This window comes from Scardinius erythrophthalmus (assembly GCF_964197995.2).
Source record: "Scardinius erythrophthalmus genome assembly, chromosome: 17".
Lineage (NCBI taxonomy): Eukaryota > Metazoa > Chordata > Actinopteri > Cypriniformes > Leuciscidae > Scardinius > Scardinius erythrophthalmus.
In genome coordinates, this window is record NC_138237.1 from 8166232 (window position 1) to 8183219 (window position 16988).

General features: G+C 34.7%; 1 protein-coding gene and 1 long non-coding RNA gene across 3 annotated transcripts; both read left to right on the top strand.

The window, feature by feature from the left end:
• Nucleotides 1–4071: 4071 nt before the first annotated feature.
• On the top strand, nt 4072–5808 carry LOC308705133 (three-finger toxin MALT0070C-like). Of its 2 annotated transcripts, none has more exons than XM_081389998.1 (4): nt 4072–4257; nt 4335–4454; nt 4608–4730; nt 5046–5808. In XM_081389998.1, the coding sequence occupies exons 1-4, from the start codon at nt 4206–4208 to the stop codon at nt 5111–5113; spliced, it is 363 nt and encodes a 120-aa protein (XP_081246124.1). In that variant the 5' UTR covers nt 4072–4205; the 3' UTR covers nt 5114–5808. The 2 variants fall into 2 exon arrangements, with proteins under 2 accessions (XP_081246124.1, XP_081246125.1); XM_081389999.1 differs by having other exon boundaries at nt 4123–4257; nt 4611–4730.
• Nucleotides 5809–7055: 1247 nt separating this feature from the next.
• Nucleotides 7056–8245, top strand: LOC308705410. The gene is made up of 4 exons (XR_014031915.1): nt 7056–7181; nt 7437–7562; nt 7757–7867; nt 8008–8245. It is a non-coding gene; the product is annotated as an uncharacterized lncRNA (long non-coding RNA).
• Nucleotides 8246–16988: the final 8743 nt, after the last annotated feature.

The following is a 16988-nucleotide window of genomic DNA, read 5'->3' on the forward strand; positions in this document are numbered from 1 at the left end:
TATGTATATATATATATATATAAATATATATGTGTTTATTTTGAAATATATTCAGGACTGCAATAACAAAAAAAAGAATTGGCAAATTGGCAAATCATATACTCAGTTTTTCATGAGTTTGTAAAACAATAATTGCATTCTTAATATTCAGGATTTTCCTGTTCAATTAAAGATCACAAAAGCAACAACAGAAATAATCAGATATGATGAGCGGAAACATTTCACAAATAATTTTGTCTGTCATTTCACCTTGTGCACATTATGCAATAACATTTTTTGTAAACAACTCAGTTTTTGTTTGAGTGTTGATTATTATATTTGACCATAAATACAATTTGATATTTTGCGATCTATTAATAATTGTTAGGGCTTTTCTTTAAGCCGTTGTCGTTGATAACAGGAGTGAGCAGGTTTTTCATGCAAACAATGAAGCAAACAATGTCTTTCTTTATTTTGTTCCAATGAATAAAAATTGCCACAAATCCACTTCCAGTGTCTTTTCATTCATTCATGTTGATAAACACCTATACGTAGTTCATACCTTGCAAACACAGCAACATATTGTCCGTAATCTATGGAAACTTGTTTAAAAATAGATTAATGTAAACTTGTTTAACACAGAATAAAAATTTAAAAAGGTAATTGCGACTTTTTATCTTACAGTTCGGACTTTTTCCTTGCAATTGCGAGTTTACATCTTTTTATCTCTGAATTACGCAATATAAAGTCGCAATTGCAAATTATAAACTAAAAATTTTACTCAGAATTTGACTTTGCAACTCACAATTCTGACTTCTTACACTTGACATTAACTTTTTTTGCTCACCAGCCACTGTGGTTAGTGGTTTTCCAAAGTTACTAGCCACTCTGCATTTTCACTGGCCACCATTTTGAAGTAGATAACTGCCATATAGATAGTATTAAAAATATCTCATAATTTGGCAGCAGGAATATTAGGCTGCTGTCACTTTAAGAACGGATCCATTATACTGTTACACTTGCATTTTCTTTCTCAACTGTGTGTGTGGTTTTTAGTTGCCATTAATGTAAAATACTAAATCAACTATTCAATTTAAAATTGTGTTTTGAACAAGACAAAGCTGAACTCCATTCATAGAGATTAATCTGAAAGGTACATTTTATATGCAGGTCTATGAATACATAGTTGCCGATATTTTAATTGAAGGACGCCTAGAAACACTATCAATTTAAATTCAATGATTTCATTATAGGTTTTAATACCAAAGATGTCTGAAATGTATAACTCGGAATAATTGAACATTAGCCCCATGAATTATAATAAAAACATTAAATTTGATCTTTTTACTAATACTCCACACATCTAAAAACAAGAAGGTGTCAACAAATCCCTCATTAAGAAAAAAACACGAAACCATTTAATATTCAACATAAAACTTATAAAACACAATCTCCTTATCTTGCCCTTTATCTCTTTCCTTCCCAAAACTGATCTTAGATTAATAAATTTTTTCGTCAGTCATTGAAGTAAACAGTTACTTTTCCTGGTATAAATGACTTATAAATCATATGACACTATGCTAATTAAAGTCATTCAAAATATGCACCTTCATTATTCATCTTATCGCATTGCATCAGTAGCTGCTTCATATGTATCTTCAATGTATCGTATAGTTGGCTACGCATCGAAATGCATATCGCATCGTCCTCAGTTATGGAGATGCACATCCTGAGTAGTAGGTAGGCTACAGCCCTATGGTCACAGTGACTATTTTCCAGAGAAAATTTTATATCAATTAACCTCAAAACTGTTTCGACTGTCTAAATCTCAAGCGAAAAACGCAGTCAGTGGCCGATTCCTGTGAGGTTCGGGATGTGACGTCTGTCTTGAGAGTTTAAACATATGCAAATTGTGCCGGAGTTCATGCTGGATTTAGTGCGTAAATCATTTTGTTTACACATTAAACGCTTTGCAGTTATATATATGTTAAATATTTCATTTTGGATGTGTTCATTGTGATTATACTGACTGGATTAATAAAAGTTTGTAAAATTGACAGGATATTTTCTTGGAACATTTGAAAACAAAGCTTGTCTATTTCTGGATGTAATCGGGTGCATCACTGATGATTATACTGTGTGTGTTGAAAAAAAAAACAAAGATTAAACACACTCGCAATAGACACACCCCAAAGCGGAGCCGTTATAGTATTGCCAGCGGCACTGAGCGGAGTTTTGCCGCTGTAGTGGACACACACCGTTACAACATACCTTCCGACGGTCAGCCATCTTTTCGTGTTGTGAATAGCAGTAATGACGGAGAGATGATCGGTTCACTCGCTCTGAATTTTTTCATGTTGAGCGCTGAAAAATTCAATCAACAGGTTTTTCCGTTGTATCTTCAGACATCTTCTTCTTCTTAAGGTTTATGGCGGTTTGGCAAACCAACTTAAAAGGCATATTTCTGCCACCTACTGGTCTGGAGTGTGGCCATACATCAAGAATATTACAAGTGATAAGGGGAATGGGCTAAATAAAAAAATAAACACACACACACACACACATATGTGTAGACTCTTGTAATGAAGACTTTTGTAATGTTTCATCAATTTTCTGGAATGATTTGAGCTCTTATTATTTTTCTAAAGTTAATAACGGTAATCTCTGCATTAAGGATGTCATTTGTCTTTTTGAAAACCCAAACAAATCTTTAGAATCTACTGTTAACTTCCTTATCCTTGTGGCAAAGTTTTATTTTCACAAACAAAGGTTTCTTAAGAAAATTCCTACTTTTAAAGAGTTCTTATGTGAAGTAGAATATTTAATCAAATCACTAAGAATAATTGATAATAGAAAATGTACTTTTTTGAAGAAATATGATGAGATCTTTCATGTACCATGATTAATATCTGTTTGCTTTTTCTTTTCTTTTTCTTTGTTTCGTTCTTTCCTTTTTTTGTCCTATGATTGTGCAAAAATGACTACTTGTTTAATATGTACATTGTTGGAACAGTTCTAGATTTCTAAGAGAAGCGTGTTTGCACTATTGTATTTTTTTTTCTTGAATAAAAAATAAATAAAAAAATAAAGGTATCGGTGCGTCCTTCAAAGGATGCAGCCCCTGAATTGGGACACAGCTACTAACATGAAACATGAACCCAAAACACCGGAGAAGGTTGCAGCAGGCCACAGGGGAAGTTAAAAGAGTAACATTCATTAATAGGTTATCAAATATTTTTTTAACATCATTTTCAAATGTATTTAATTTACACGTGCACAGGGTCTTCCCTAAGTTAAATTTTCAAGAAACAATCAGCTAGGTTTTGCTAAATTATTACGAACAACAAAATATTTATTTTAATCAAAATCAACACACTGAAATGTAATACTTATGTGAAAGCTTAAGTAAGTGAATGTTGGATTATATTATATTCTTACAAGGTTAGGCAATATCAAAGTTCCCTTTCGAAAGGGAACTCACACTGATGACACTGAGGCATTCCCCAAAGCGTCATTGATGCAGTGAGTTCCCTGTTCTCAGGGAACAAAGGTTACAGTCGTAACCTAAGACGTTTTTTGCCTCAGACTCAGTGTCTTGGCTTTTATGCTGAGTTTGCTGCTTACATCAGAACAGAAGGAAACCCCGATCTGTTGTGCATTTTGTCTCGTGAGGCATACTGAAAACACAGAACAGATCAAATATATGCCTAGTCTGATTTTTACTTAAGTAAAAACTGTTTACTTAAATAAAAAGGGGAGATATTAAAATGGGTTGTTTATTAATACATACATTTATAATTTTGTTAAGTTATGACAAGATTTTACATCAATGTTGTGATAAGGAAAGACCGTCATGATAAAACTTGCTCTGTTAGCTTGACACAACAGCTTTGACACATGCAAGCTATGCATTTTAAAAGGTTAGAAAACACGGATTAAAATAATATAACTTCACAATGCCTCGCGCACATATTTTAGACTGTATGAAAAAAAAAAATATATATATACTTTTTAACTTTAAATGTATTTAGTTATTACTTATTTGCAGAAGGATTGGTCATATGTGGCTGTTTTCTTCCAGGAAGGAAGATTGTCTAACTGAGCATGAGTAATATGAACATCACATTCCTGAGTGGAGACATAAGCGATGTTGCAACTGCCCCATCTTGCAGTCGAACAGACATAAAAGGAACGGAAACATTGTTATTTCATTCTGTTCCTGACACATGATGGATCTGCGAGTCTCTGTTGTTCTTCTTTTCGTTTTTCTCACTGGAGGTACAAGAAACAGCAAGTATTGAATGTATTATTTGGTACTGTAGACTGGTAACTCAACATGTCTCTCTATCTTTAAGGATATTCTCTTAAGTGTTACTCGTGCATGCCTGATTGGACGGGTTCCTGTAAAGCAAAAGTGGAGACATGTCCAGATGGATTTTCTAAATGTGCAAGCAGTATAGTGGAACAATCAGATGGTAAGTCCAGTGTGATGTGGAAATCTGCTGGAATAATTTACTGAAACTGATTGTACCGCTGGAGAGGAAGTATACTTGTTGATGTTTTTGCATTACTGCAAATCTTGGAATTGTTTTATTATCCTATTATATGGTTGTTTATGTCTTTTTTAGCAGGTTCCACTAAGGTCTTCATTACGAAAGCGTGTGCAAATCAATGTAAACCAGGGACCCAACAGATAGATGAAGGGTCATTATCTGTCCAGTGCTGTAACACTGACCTTTGCAATGCAGCAGGTATTGGGCTTTAATTGACAGTTTGATTTTATCCACAGTAACTTAAAATGAGGAAATGATACAAACATTAATACAAGTAATTCAATAATTCAAACAAACAATATAATACACAAGTGATTGTTCATAAGACACAATATCAAGAGTAGTAAAAATAAAAAAAATAGTGTAAAGCCTGAACAGCACGAAAAGGATACGCTAATGAATTAGTCAAGTGATTCAAAGAGTTTTTATAAATGTGATGAAATTGATCAACAATGAACATGCCATTTTTATTAGTAGTATAATTAATACTAATTTCTTTATCATGTTTTTTAGATGGAATGTATAAGGGAAGCTTCTTCCTGCTCTTCTCTCCTCTGCTCTTCTACTTCCTGTTTCAGTGAATCCTGATTCTGTGAATATGGATGATGCATTGTTATATTTTACTGAATAAAGATTGTTTGTTGCACTGATGTTCTTTGGTTTAAGGAAATGTACTTTATTAAATGAACATTAAACAAAATACTTCATCAGCACTAACAGATGTATACATCTCTTATGCTTAAAATATTGTAACACTTTACAATACGGGTGCACTAATATGCATTAATTCATGCTTAACTAATGCACAGATAATCATGGGTAATGTATGACGGATGAAGAACTAAACCATTAATGATTACTGCATCAGCAACTAATAAAGATTCTATATGGTTAATATATTAAGTAATAAATGAATTGTTATTAATTAAATGTGTCATAATGTATTAATTTCTTAATAACATATTTTATTATCTAAAAGTGAAAATTAAAATGAAATAAAACATGTAATTTTGATAGTGTAACCACTATGTTACCACACCTCTAGTGACAGATGCTAGAGGCTGCAGTCTTTAGCCTCCTTGTTAGAGCGCCTGACTCTCATGCCGGAGACCCAGATTCAAGACCCGCACGGAGCGGGGTGTGAAGAACCCGGCGAGAGAGGGAACGTTCTTATTTGATTCCCAAAAAAAACAAAACAAATGGGAACCATATGGGAACGTTAGGCGAACGTTCTGTGTTTACTGGGGTAGCCTATACTTAGCCTATACATAATGTATACACAGTAAAAAATTTGTAACCCTCCCAAATCAAAAATTTCAAGTGACCGATAACATCTAAATTTTTCAATTGGCCCAAGTGAAAATCTGTAAATTTAATTTTATAATTTACAGAATTTCACTTGGGCCAATTGAAAAATTTAGATGTTATCGGTCACTTGAAATTTTTGATTTGGGAGGGTTTCAAATTTTTTACAGTGTAGGCTTACTTAAAAATCTGCTTGAACATTACTTAAGTATAGGCTACTTCATAAAAAGAACTTGAAGTAGGCCTATACTTTTTCGTAAGGGTCAGTAAATCAAGCCAGTGACTAAACGATCAACTTCACGTTGTTTCTCTTAGTAGGATAAAAAATAATCTTATTTAAACTGTGATTAAAATATATACAGAAAGCGATCAAAGAACAATCCCTTTCCAATCGTCCAAGCTGTCAATCACACAGCGCAAGTTTATCTGGACACTTGCCAAAACTTGTTATGAAATCAATGACGCTGTTACACTGCACAACGAAGCTCTTCCTGTATTTACATCGTGTTTGCATTGGTGAAATCATTAGTGAGAGTGCAGAAACTGCGTTGCAATGATAAGATCTTCATTCATGCAATCAACAGACTGTCTGTCATCTGCTCATCACTGCAACCTTTTATGTAATGGGAATAAATCTAAAAACTTTAAAAGCTTCTCATGATTTGTTAATCTCAATAGCTGTAATAGTAAAAACTTATAATAGCTGTAATAGTAAAAGTTTTCGTTTCATATGCAAACATGTCAGCCAATCACAGCAGTGGGCGTTTACACTGAAGTCTCACACAGACACGCCCCTTCAAACTGAGTGTTCAAATCAGGCTAAAATCAGGCTTGGAAAAATGCCTTTTATTTCTACATTATTAACATTATAAAATAATAAAATAATCCATGCCATGGGACCTTTAAACGTTCCTTTATCTTTAATTGGCAAGTAGGCTACATTATGTAAAATTAAGTTTGTGTTTCAAGAAATGTCTACCTGTGTTAAACTTTCATTTTCTAATGAAGATCCTCCCCTTTTGATTAACTATAAAATAGCACTGAAACAGACACATTATTTCATTCACCTCCTGATCGAATATGGATCTGCAAATCTCAGTTTTTCTTCTGTTCATTCTCTTCACTGCAGGTACGAAGACAAATAATGTTTGTGATGTTACTGGTACAAATACAGATGTCTCTTTTTTATTTCGTTTATTCCTCTTTACTGTTTTATTCCTAAAGGACATTCTCTCCGCTGTTATGAGTGCTTGGGTCTGACGGGTTCTTGTGCAGGACAAAAGGTTAAAACATGTCCCAGTGGATCTACTCAGTGCATTAGTACAACAGCAGTGACACAAGTTGGTAAGTCCAATATGAAATGTACAGTTATTTGACTGATGGAGACTGAGTTAATTTACTGGTGCTGCAACAGAACGGCTACTCCTTTTTCTGTTGGAATATTCTATGCAGAATATTCAACCTATATTTCAATTATAATTTTATATTTAATAAATGGTTTGAAATGAGAAAAATGCTACATTTTGACATTTATAAATACATTTACCATTAAAATAATATGCAGTTGAACTGATCTCTCCTGTATCATTCATATTTTAGGTGACACTAAAGTGAAGGCTAAAGATTGTGCAGTTGCCTGTCAAAATGGGTCCTTGAATTTTGGTATTGTAAAGACGACTTCTTCCTGCTGTGACACAGACCAGTGTAACGCTCAAGATGCTCCAGGTATTGTGCTTCAATGATCATGTACAAATAACTTCTGTAAATTCAACTCTCTTTTACTTTACATTCAATCAGGAAATAAAAAGCATGGTGTGGTTTGTCTGTGGTGAACTGATTGAACACTCCATTCAATACTCCAGCTAAAGGATTGTTGTTTCATTAGATATTTTGTAAGCATACTTGTTTTCCTCCTGTAGATCCCTCTAACATCCCCAATGGAAAGAAATGTTACTACTGTGATAAAGATAAGAGCTGCTCAAACACAGTGGACTGTTCAGGGACTGAAGATCGCTGCATTAAAGCAACAGGTGAGGATCTGGAAAAGGAAAAAGATTAAAGTCATTATCATTTAAACTGTCTTAGGTTTAAACATTTGATAAAGATCACATACAGTATATCAGTGTCCAGCTTAGACTGAATCAACCTTTGTTTTCTTTCTTTTCATCAGGGACTTTTGAAGGCCAGTCATTGGTTTTTAAAGGCTGTGTCTCTAAATCTATTTGTGACGCCACAACATCAGTTAGAGATATTGAAAGCATCTCATGTTGTGAGGGGAACCTGTGTAACGGGGCTCAGAGTGTCACCCAGAGCTTCCTGTTCCTCTGCTGTTCTCTGCTCTCCTACTTCATGATGCACTGAATACAGCAGATCTTCACATTCTACAATCAGACACACTTTACTGAATATATAGCTATTTCTTTGTACTACCATTGGTGTTCTGACATGATATATATATATTTTGCTGTAGAACTCTGTGACATTTTCTGAAATAAAATACTTTTAACACCTTGTTCCTGCAGTCATATTTAATAAAGCTTGCCATGGTGTAAAGAAGTCTGATAAAACCACAATATTAAAAATATCTTACCGGTATTTCTTAAAAAAAGATTAAAGGGGTAGTTCATAGAATGGAAATAATTTACTCACCATGGTGTCATTCTAATGCGGTATGCCCTTCTTTTTTCGAACCACAAAAGAAGAAGAAAAGAAGAAAAGAAAATAAAAACACTTCCATTTGTTCATAACGGCAGCAGCATGACCAGGATCAAACTTTTAAAAATGATCCAATGCAACATGTGTCGTATATTCCAACTGTTCCAGGGGTATATGGTGAAAAACAAACAGAAATGAATGTATTATTTAATGAAAATCCTGACCTTGGGCGTTGGTCTTGTGTCATTCATGACACTCTGTTAGCACCAGTTCACTTCGACTCCTGGTGCCCCCCTGCAGCGTTGATGTGGTTTCACTCTCAACTTGATTCTATCGTACCCTGGTGCACTTTCGTTCATCTTCACAAATATGCAGGGCGCATGATAGAGCTATGTAAAACACTCTTAAAGGTACATTGTGTAATATTTAGGAGGATCTGTTGACAGAAATGCAATTTAATATACACAACTATGTTTTCAGTGCTGTATAAAGACCTTACATAATGAACCGTTATTTTTTTATTACCTTAGAATAAGCCATTTCTATCTACATACACCGTGGGTCCCATTACATTGAAATTTTGCACTGTTGTTCTTCATGCAAAGAAGCTAGCTATAGTCAGCGAATACTGAAACAATGATGAACAAGTAACAATAATATTCGCTATAACTATAACATATCGTTTTACTGATTAATTAAGTAAATATAATTTCTTAATAAATCTTTGTAAAGAAACCTCTTAACTGCTTAACCTGCTTAACTGGTTACTATCTGGTGTCTCAGACGACGACATCTTTTCCTGTCGGCCACTGTAACTTCTGTTGGTTGCAATTTGCAACCTCACTGCTAGATGCCGCTAAAACTTACTAAAATTTCAATTTAAATATAACATTTACACACTGCACCTTTAAGACTACGATTAAAAGGGACAATAACAATCTTGTCCTTTGTTTTCTGCTATTGTGTTTTTTATTAATTTGGTGCTATTATGTGCATCATTTGCCGCTCTGATTGCACTCGCTATGCGCGATTACACTACAGGCTCGCTCTTGCTGGTATCGGTAAATCATCAACACTATCATCATTGAAATAAATATGTCGTCATCAGCTAAAACACATGCGCAGGTTACTTTTCTTCACGAACAAGTGCTCACCCGAATTCATGTTGTTTTTACATTCACGTGAATCACGCCACAGTCCCAGTGCAACCGATCTCAGACCACCTCCTTCAGGTAGTGTCGGGTTCAGTACCCCGGTGCGCACCCGGGACCGCATGACAGCTTTCACCAATTTTTCATGCGAACCGTACCCCGTTTCGAACTAAACTGCCAGTGTGAAAGCACTACAAGTGAACCGAACATGTGCCTTCCCTTCCCAGTCACATTACAACAATATATCTTCTTTTGATATAGGCCTATCTCTATTTCATGTTCGCAGTTGATAACGCTGACGTTCCCCCAGTCTGGGAAATAGCTTGCATAAAGGTGGGGTAAGCAGTATTTGAAAAGCGCTGTTTGGAAGTTAGTCGGACCAACACACGAACAACAAACGTGTGTAGCCAATCAGCATTACGGGGCGAATGATGGTGGAGGGGAGAGAATGAGCAAGAGGGAGATTTGAAGAAAGACTGGAGAAATAGAGATGAGACACAATACTAAAGAGAACAACTCATAAGAATATCACTGGAAAATTAAGGGTTATAATCAGTAAAGAGCTTTAGGACAAGCTTTGATTCGCTCCAAACGTGTGTAACACTGGGTTTGAGTGTCATTGTTCGTCTGGAGCTGCTGTGCTGTTGCCAACTAACAACGACTCTTGTTTGTAATTACTATTGTGTACTGTACGCTAATTTTTTTGTTCTTTCTTGCTATTCGTTCATCATCTTTATCATTTGTGAAGCACAATTTTGTTGCGCTTCTACTATGATAAACAGTCATCCACTCTTGGATTGCATGCATAACAGAGATGATGATTCATAAGTGAGGGTCCCGCTGACGAACGTTTAAAGTCATTGTTAGAGCACTCGCCTCACATGCCGGTAATCGGGGTTCGAGACCGACTCGGAGAAGGGCAGTTAGGATTGGAGAGTGATTTTTGGAGGCAGAGTGAAAAAAAAGAGTGAAATAACACTTACCCCACCTTTAAATTTAACTCGACTTTTTCGTAGTCTGTTTATTACAGTTTTTTTTCAGTTGCTTAAACACATTTCTTGAAATTACGCCCCCTTTTCTCGAAACTCTAAACATAAATCCATAACTTCTCTTCTAATTTCCCATACTTCCTATTTTCAGGTCAGAATGAAGCTCACAAATCTTTGCTCTCAGACATGACAAACAAGCCCTCAAAAATACACACGCTACAACATACTTTTACACACTATAGAGATCAATCCAAAACGCTGTAACTTTTGGCAATCGGGAATTATTTTACAGCTCAATGTCTATTGTGTACAACATAAATATAGGGATGCAGATACACTGAAATTCAACAATAAGCTTTAGGAAAAGTGTATTCATTACACTACTGTAAATAGATCTTGCCGTAGATGAAACTAACTAGAAAAGAAAAGTTGAAATACCAAAGAATTGAACATGAACTTGGAATTGCAATACAATACAGTATACTGTCAATTACAGTAAATAAACACATAAATTCATCATCCTTGGCCAAATTGCATTGCAGTTGTAATGACCATATTTGCTACACTATAACAGTGTCTTCTGACAAAAGACTTTCTCTCCCTCACCTAGGCAGTCATCTCTCAGTTCTGTAAAAATATATTAAATGTAAGAACTTAAGTAATTGGCTACAAATCAGTTTGTTAATAACAAGTTTAAAGGTTGTACAACATGTGCTACAGTATGTACTGTATAGAATAGTTAAAGTTCTCTCATCTAAAGTATTGCTACTGTGTGCTGTAATTATACTATGTGTAAGTAGTATAAAACCCTGTAGATGAGCCTGTAGACCAACTTCCCTGGTCATGCCTGGATAAGAACATGGTCAACTATAGTGCTTTGTATTTCATCAGGAACAAATGTCCTTTGATGCTATCTATTTTATTTTCCTCTCCTCTTCCTCTTCCTCTTTTTCCAAAGCACATAATCCCCATGGCCCTATTTATATTATCCTGAGATTCTGATTGATGTGTCATCAGTTTTGCATTTGCTGAGACACTATAACCAGGCTTTTGAAATAAAATTTATAAACCATAACGCCATTTATCAAAAAGCACACCCATTTCACTAAACTATAAACACTATTCCCTGTTTTGACACATGAGTCAGATTTGTTGAACAGTCACTGCAAAACTCTACAGACAAATCCCATCATTCCTCATTGCCTATTGTTGTCATTTAGAAAGCACTAGCATTCAATATTGTTCACTCAATCAGCACAGCTTCAGCTCAGTTAGCACACAATTACCCAGGTGGAAACACTAAGAGTCAAAATTTAACACACATCAATCAGAACCTTCAATAGATAGATAAAAGGGTAAAAATGATCTTAAATGACCTAGATAAAAGGGCCTGAAACAGTTTATTGAGTTTTGGAACAATGGATCCAGAAAGACATGAAGGAAGAGGGATAAGAATGAGGAGGAGGAAGGGCAAGGGCAAGAAGACGAGCAGTGTCAGATGAAATTCAAGCCACTCTAGTTGCCCATGTCTTAGTCAATGGTATGACTATGAGGGAGTCTGTGCTAAGTAGTAAGGCCAAATTTGAGTCGCTTTACCGTCGCCTCGAGAACCTTCAGGGAGGAGTGGTGGCAAACAAAATTCTATCACTGAATAAGAGACAAACATTTCCAATAGTCTTTAATGAGATGTATTTTCTTGCAAGAAAAGGCCAGCAGACGTACAGTCACACAGAGTGGCTGCAGAGTGTGACAGTGAAGGCATCCTTTCTCCTTTATAGACCACAAGCAACATAACTTACCAGTTTTGGAAATGCTGTTTTAAATTTATTGCAGTGTGTTAGACTATAGCCCTATTCGGACGGGACTAGTTTCACAGGGGGATGTTAGAGAAATTTCTGTTTCACAGACGTACTTTGAGATTTTAATCCTGTCAGAATCTGCCATGTCTGTCTTTTTCTCACACGACCTCTGTAAAAATTCTAGAGCAAATTACCTACTGTTTTTCATCAAACTCGGCGGTCCTCAGAGAAATCTAATCTCGTCCGAATGCGAATCTCTGTGATTGCCGAAAATGTTTTTTTTTTTTTTTTTTTTTTCAAAACGCTTTTTCTTGTGTGTTTTGGTCAACGTGAACTGCCATACAATCTCTCGCTATCGTGCCGGTATTCAAGTTTCTGCTTTTTGCGCACCGATAATGGATGTAGATGTGTTCGGTACACTGCGAAGAAATAAAAAAAATTTAATCAACAAGAAAGAGCCAAATCACATAACCTGTTAAGACTGGCTACTGTAATATCAGTTTCAGGTAAGATTACTTTCATTTCTGCACTTCATTACATAACGTGTAAATTATAAGTTAAAACTTTTTATTCCAGTGGGTTTATTATAAGAACCCAGTTCTATAAAATCATGGTGATAATGTATGTTGACTTTTTTTATACTACAATTTTTATAAAATGTTTACAAAACACTAAATACGTTAGGACGTTTTACTTTAAATATTTCAAAGTGCTTAATTTTAAAAGTACTTAATTTCAAAATACATTTGATACATTTGACCATACGCAATCCACGCATTCTGAACACGTGATCTTCTGCAACGCCCACATGTAAAACACAGACACTCCTACCTCGGTAATAAACACGGAGATGTTAGTCCCGTCCGAATCCGTACATGAAATCACAGACGTAGGTTGATAAGAATTGTAACTCAAACGTCGTTTGGAAAACTAGTCCCGTCCGAATAGGGCTTATGTTGTAGTGTGTGTGATGTCTGAGGGAAAGGTTTGGTTTTTCATCAAGAGTGAATGGTTTTGAGTTTAGAGCTTCATTTTGACCTGAAAATAGGATGTTTGGGGAATTGGGTGAGACATATAAATGAATATAAATACACAATATAAATTTGTGTTTACAGTTTTGAGAATACGAGGCATAGTTTCAGGAAATGTGATTAAGCAATCGAGAAAAACTGTAATGTTTACACATGGACAAATGTGTGCTATTTGAGTTCAGTGAGACACTTGAGGTAATTATATTGTGTACTTGTGTTTTCTGAACAAGAACACTGTTAAACTTGTGCAAAATGTGGACATTTTTGTGTAGAGTTTTGCAGAAAACATTGAGACATTTTTGCTGCTGCTTTGTAATTCCAAATCTGTTAAGAAATCTATCTATACTTTAATGTGTTTTCATAGCCATTTTTAATATAAAATATTATAATAATATATGATAATACTTATATGATTAAAATAATGTTAAAGCAAGTTGAATCACTGGCACATCCTTCCTCAAATCCATAATGCTGAGAAAAAAATGATATCATCTGATTAAAAAGGTATCACTTGCCCATGATTGACATGCAAATTGGCATGAAAATACTTCCCTTTCAATCAACAAGCAAGATATTATTTGCTTCTCTTAAACATGCAAACATTATGCATATTATTTGCCTGCCATTATACATTTTCCCTTCCATTGTTCCTTATTCCCTTAACTTATTTTTCCACTGCTTTAATCTTGTTCCTGTTTTTTCTCTTCTGTTTGTGTTTATCTTGATATATATATATATATATATATATATATATATATATATATATATATATATATATATATATATATATATATATATATATATATATACATATATATATATATATATATATATATATATATATATATTTTTTTTTTTTTTTTGCATTGTTGTGGCAGTGAATATATTCTTTGACTGCAGCATTGACTTTTTCCCTTGTGCTCTAAACCCATATTTTTGTTTGTTTAAACTAAAACAAACAAATGTAATTTTATCAACAGTCCTGGTCTTCACTCCTGCTTTGTAATTCCTCATCTTTTAAGAAATCCACAACTTTCTCAATCAAATCCAGTCAATTTATTTTCCTTATTATTATAAGGGAAAAAAGAGGGAGAGAAAAGAAAGGAAAAGGAAAAAAGAAGAAAGGTGAAGGAGAGGAAAGGGAAATAGAGATAAAAAGAAAACCTATTTGTGCACTCCTAGATGCTTCCGCTAACTGTAGTAAAACTATTGCTGTTGTTTTTCTATTTTCTAAACTATTGTTTTTCTCTCTCTCTACACAGCAAAATACCCAGTGTTGATCAGAGTTGTTTTGTTAATTGTTAATATGGGTTAATTTGCCAGTGTTAAAAAGTGTTGATGCTGGTGTCAAACAGGTCTAATATTTTTTTCATATTTAGTTTACGTTTCTCAACGTTGTCGGAGTGCTAACTTTATTTCCTTTTAGATATCGTGTAACTAACTGCGTTAAAACAATAGACAAAAAATGAACGCAAATGGGCCATTCCACCGAATGGATGACTTTATTTTGTATCTTTTTTAAACACTGAATCTAATACGACACATTTAACTATTAAAAATGTGTATTGGTCAATCTCGGGTAACTTTATTTTGTATTTATTTTTACAAGGTTTTCAAGCAGAATATGGACGTTTCTCAGTCCTGTTACCGAAACTAATGTGCCATTTAAAAAACGTTTAAAAGCATCTCAGTTAATTCCTTTGTTTTCCCCACAAGAAAGTGTTTAAAGAAATTGTGGTAACACTTAACAATACGGTCACGGTGCACTAATATGCATTAATTCATGCTTAACTAGATAATCATGTGTTAATGTATGACTCATAAAGAACTAAACCATTAATTAATGATTACTGCATCAACAACTAATAAAGATTCTAAATGATTGATAGTTTAAGTAATATATAAATAGATATTAATTAAATGTGTCATAATGTATTAATTCCTTAATAACTTATTTTATTAACTAATAATGCGTTAATTACCACAATGGGTTGAAGTCATGTACTTCAACTTCGAATTGTTAATTAATTATTAGCTAATGATTTGCAAATGTATCATTATGTTATGACTTTATACTTGTTGAGGCACAGACTATTAAGTAATTGTTAAAGATTGTATCAGCGATTTCAGGCCCAAAAAAGGCCCAAACATAAATGATCACATTCATCTAATCTTTCCTAACGATCCGCTAGCTGCCCGCCCCATAAGCATGCCGTCAAAAAACCACGCGTCTCTGTAGGCAGCCTAGGCTCTGAGATCTGCACACAAAAACAATTGGTTTCACCAACCACTCAAAACCAAAATAAATAGTGTTCCAACCAATCACCGACAGGAGGTGGGTGTTGTGAGGTTTTGCGCTCATGTTCGACTTTGCGTGCAGCCGTGCACAAGCGCAAAACCTCACAACACCCTCCTCCTGTCGGTGATTGGTTGTGTTGTAAGATATGCATAGGCCTATGTAGGTCCAAAGTCAGAATTTTGACTATACATTCAGAAACTAATAATGAATTCAGTTTTGTGTATCGAAAAAAACTTGGATTTAACCAAATCATAAGACGGATTTTTCTGTGTGATTTCTATCGTTCGTTCAAATTCGTGTCGTACCGTCCACTAGATGGCAACACGAATGGACCGATCTATGCTGGTCCATTCCTGGGGAAGATGTTTTTAATCTTAGTTGATGCCCATTCTAAGTGGATAGAGGCATATCCAGTAAATCCGTATCCGTTGCTACACAATGCTAAATCATAAATCAGATGTAGGCTATATGTACAATAACATTACGAATCGTAATTACATTGCAAATTCAACATGGTTTCCCACTGTAAAATCTGGGCTTATTTATTTAATTCCTTTCATCCAAACGGCATGAGACTCTGTGACTTTTCCTGCTCTTGCTATGCCTAATACTTCTGTGCAATAAAATTGCTTTAAAATTTTTTTTATATTATTAATTTGATAATAAACCCAAAGGCAAAACACGCATTAAGTGACCATTCACGATGAGCGCTGCTCTTATGATCTTAACGCCGACTTCTCTGATTGGATCCCACTTCAGAAAAAACAACAACGTGTTATTATTTTAACAATTTCGAAAACACAATGGCAGATTTTAAACGAACACATACATGTAGGCCTATACATTATCTCAAAAGTATTATTGTATTAAAGGCTCATTTAGTTAGGACTTTTATTATGAAACCGTAGTCATGGTATTATGCCGTTAGTGAGCATTGTTGTACAGTAACAGACATTCTCTGACAGAGTTAGTTGAGCTTTCGCTATCTGCTGTGTCTGTGTGTTCTGTTCAAGCTGTCAGCTGTAAAGTTGCTGATTCCTGTTTGAAGTGATTGCTGCAGATGGAATATCACAATGTTAGTCACTGACCTAAAAGTAAAACAATTTTATTATATCTGTGTTAAACGTGATCTGAATGATCTGAACTAAATGAATGCTCTGCTAGTTAACTGGAGATGTTTTATTTATTTGTATTGGTAACTTACATTCGTGCCGCGAGATGTTTCAA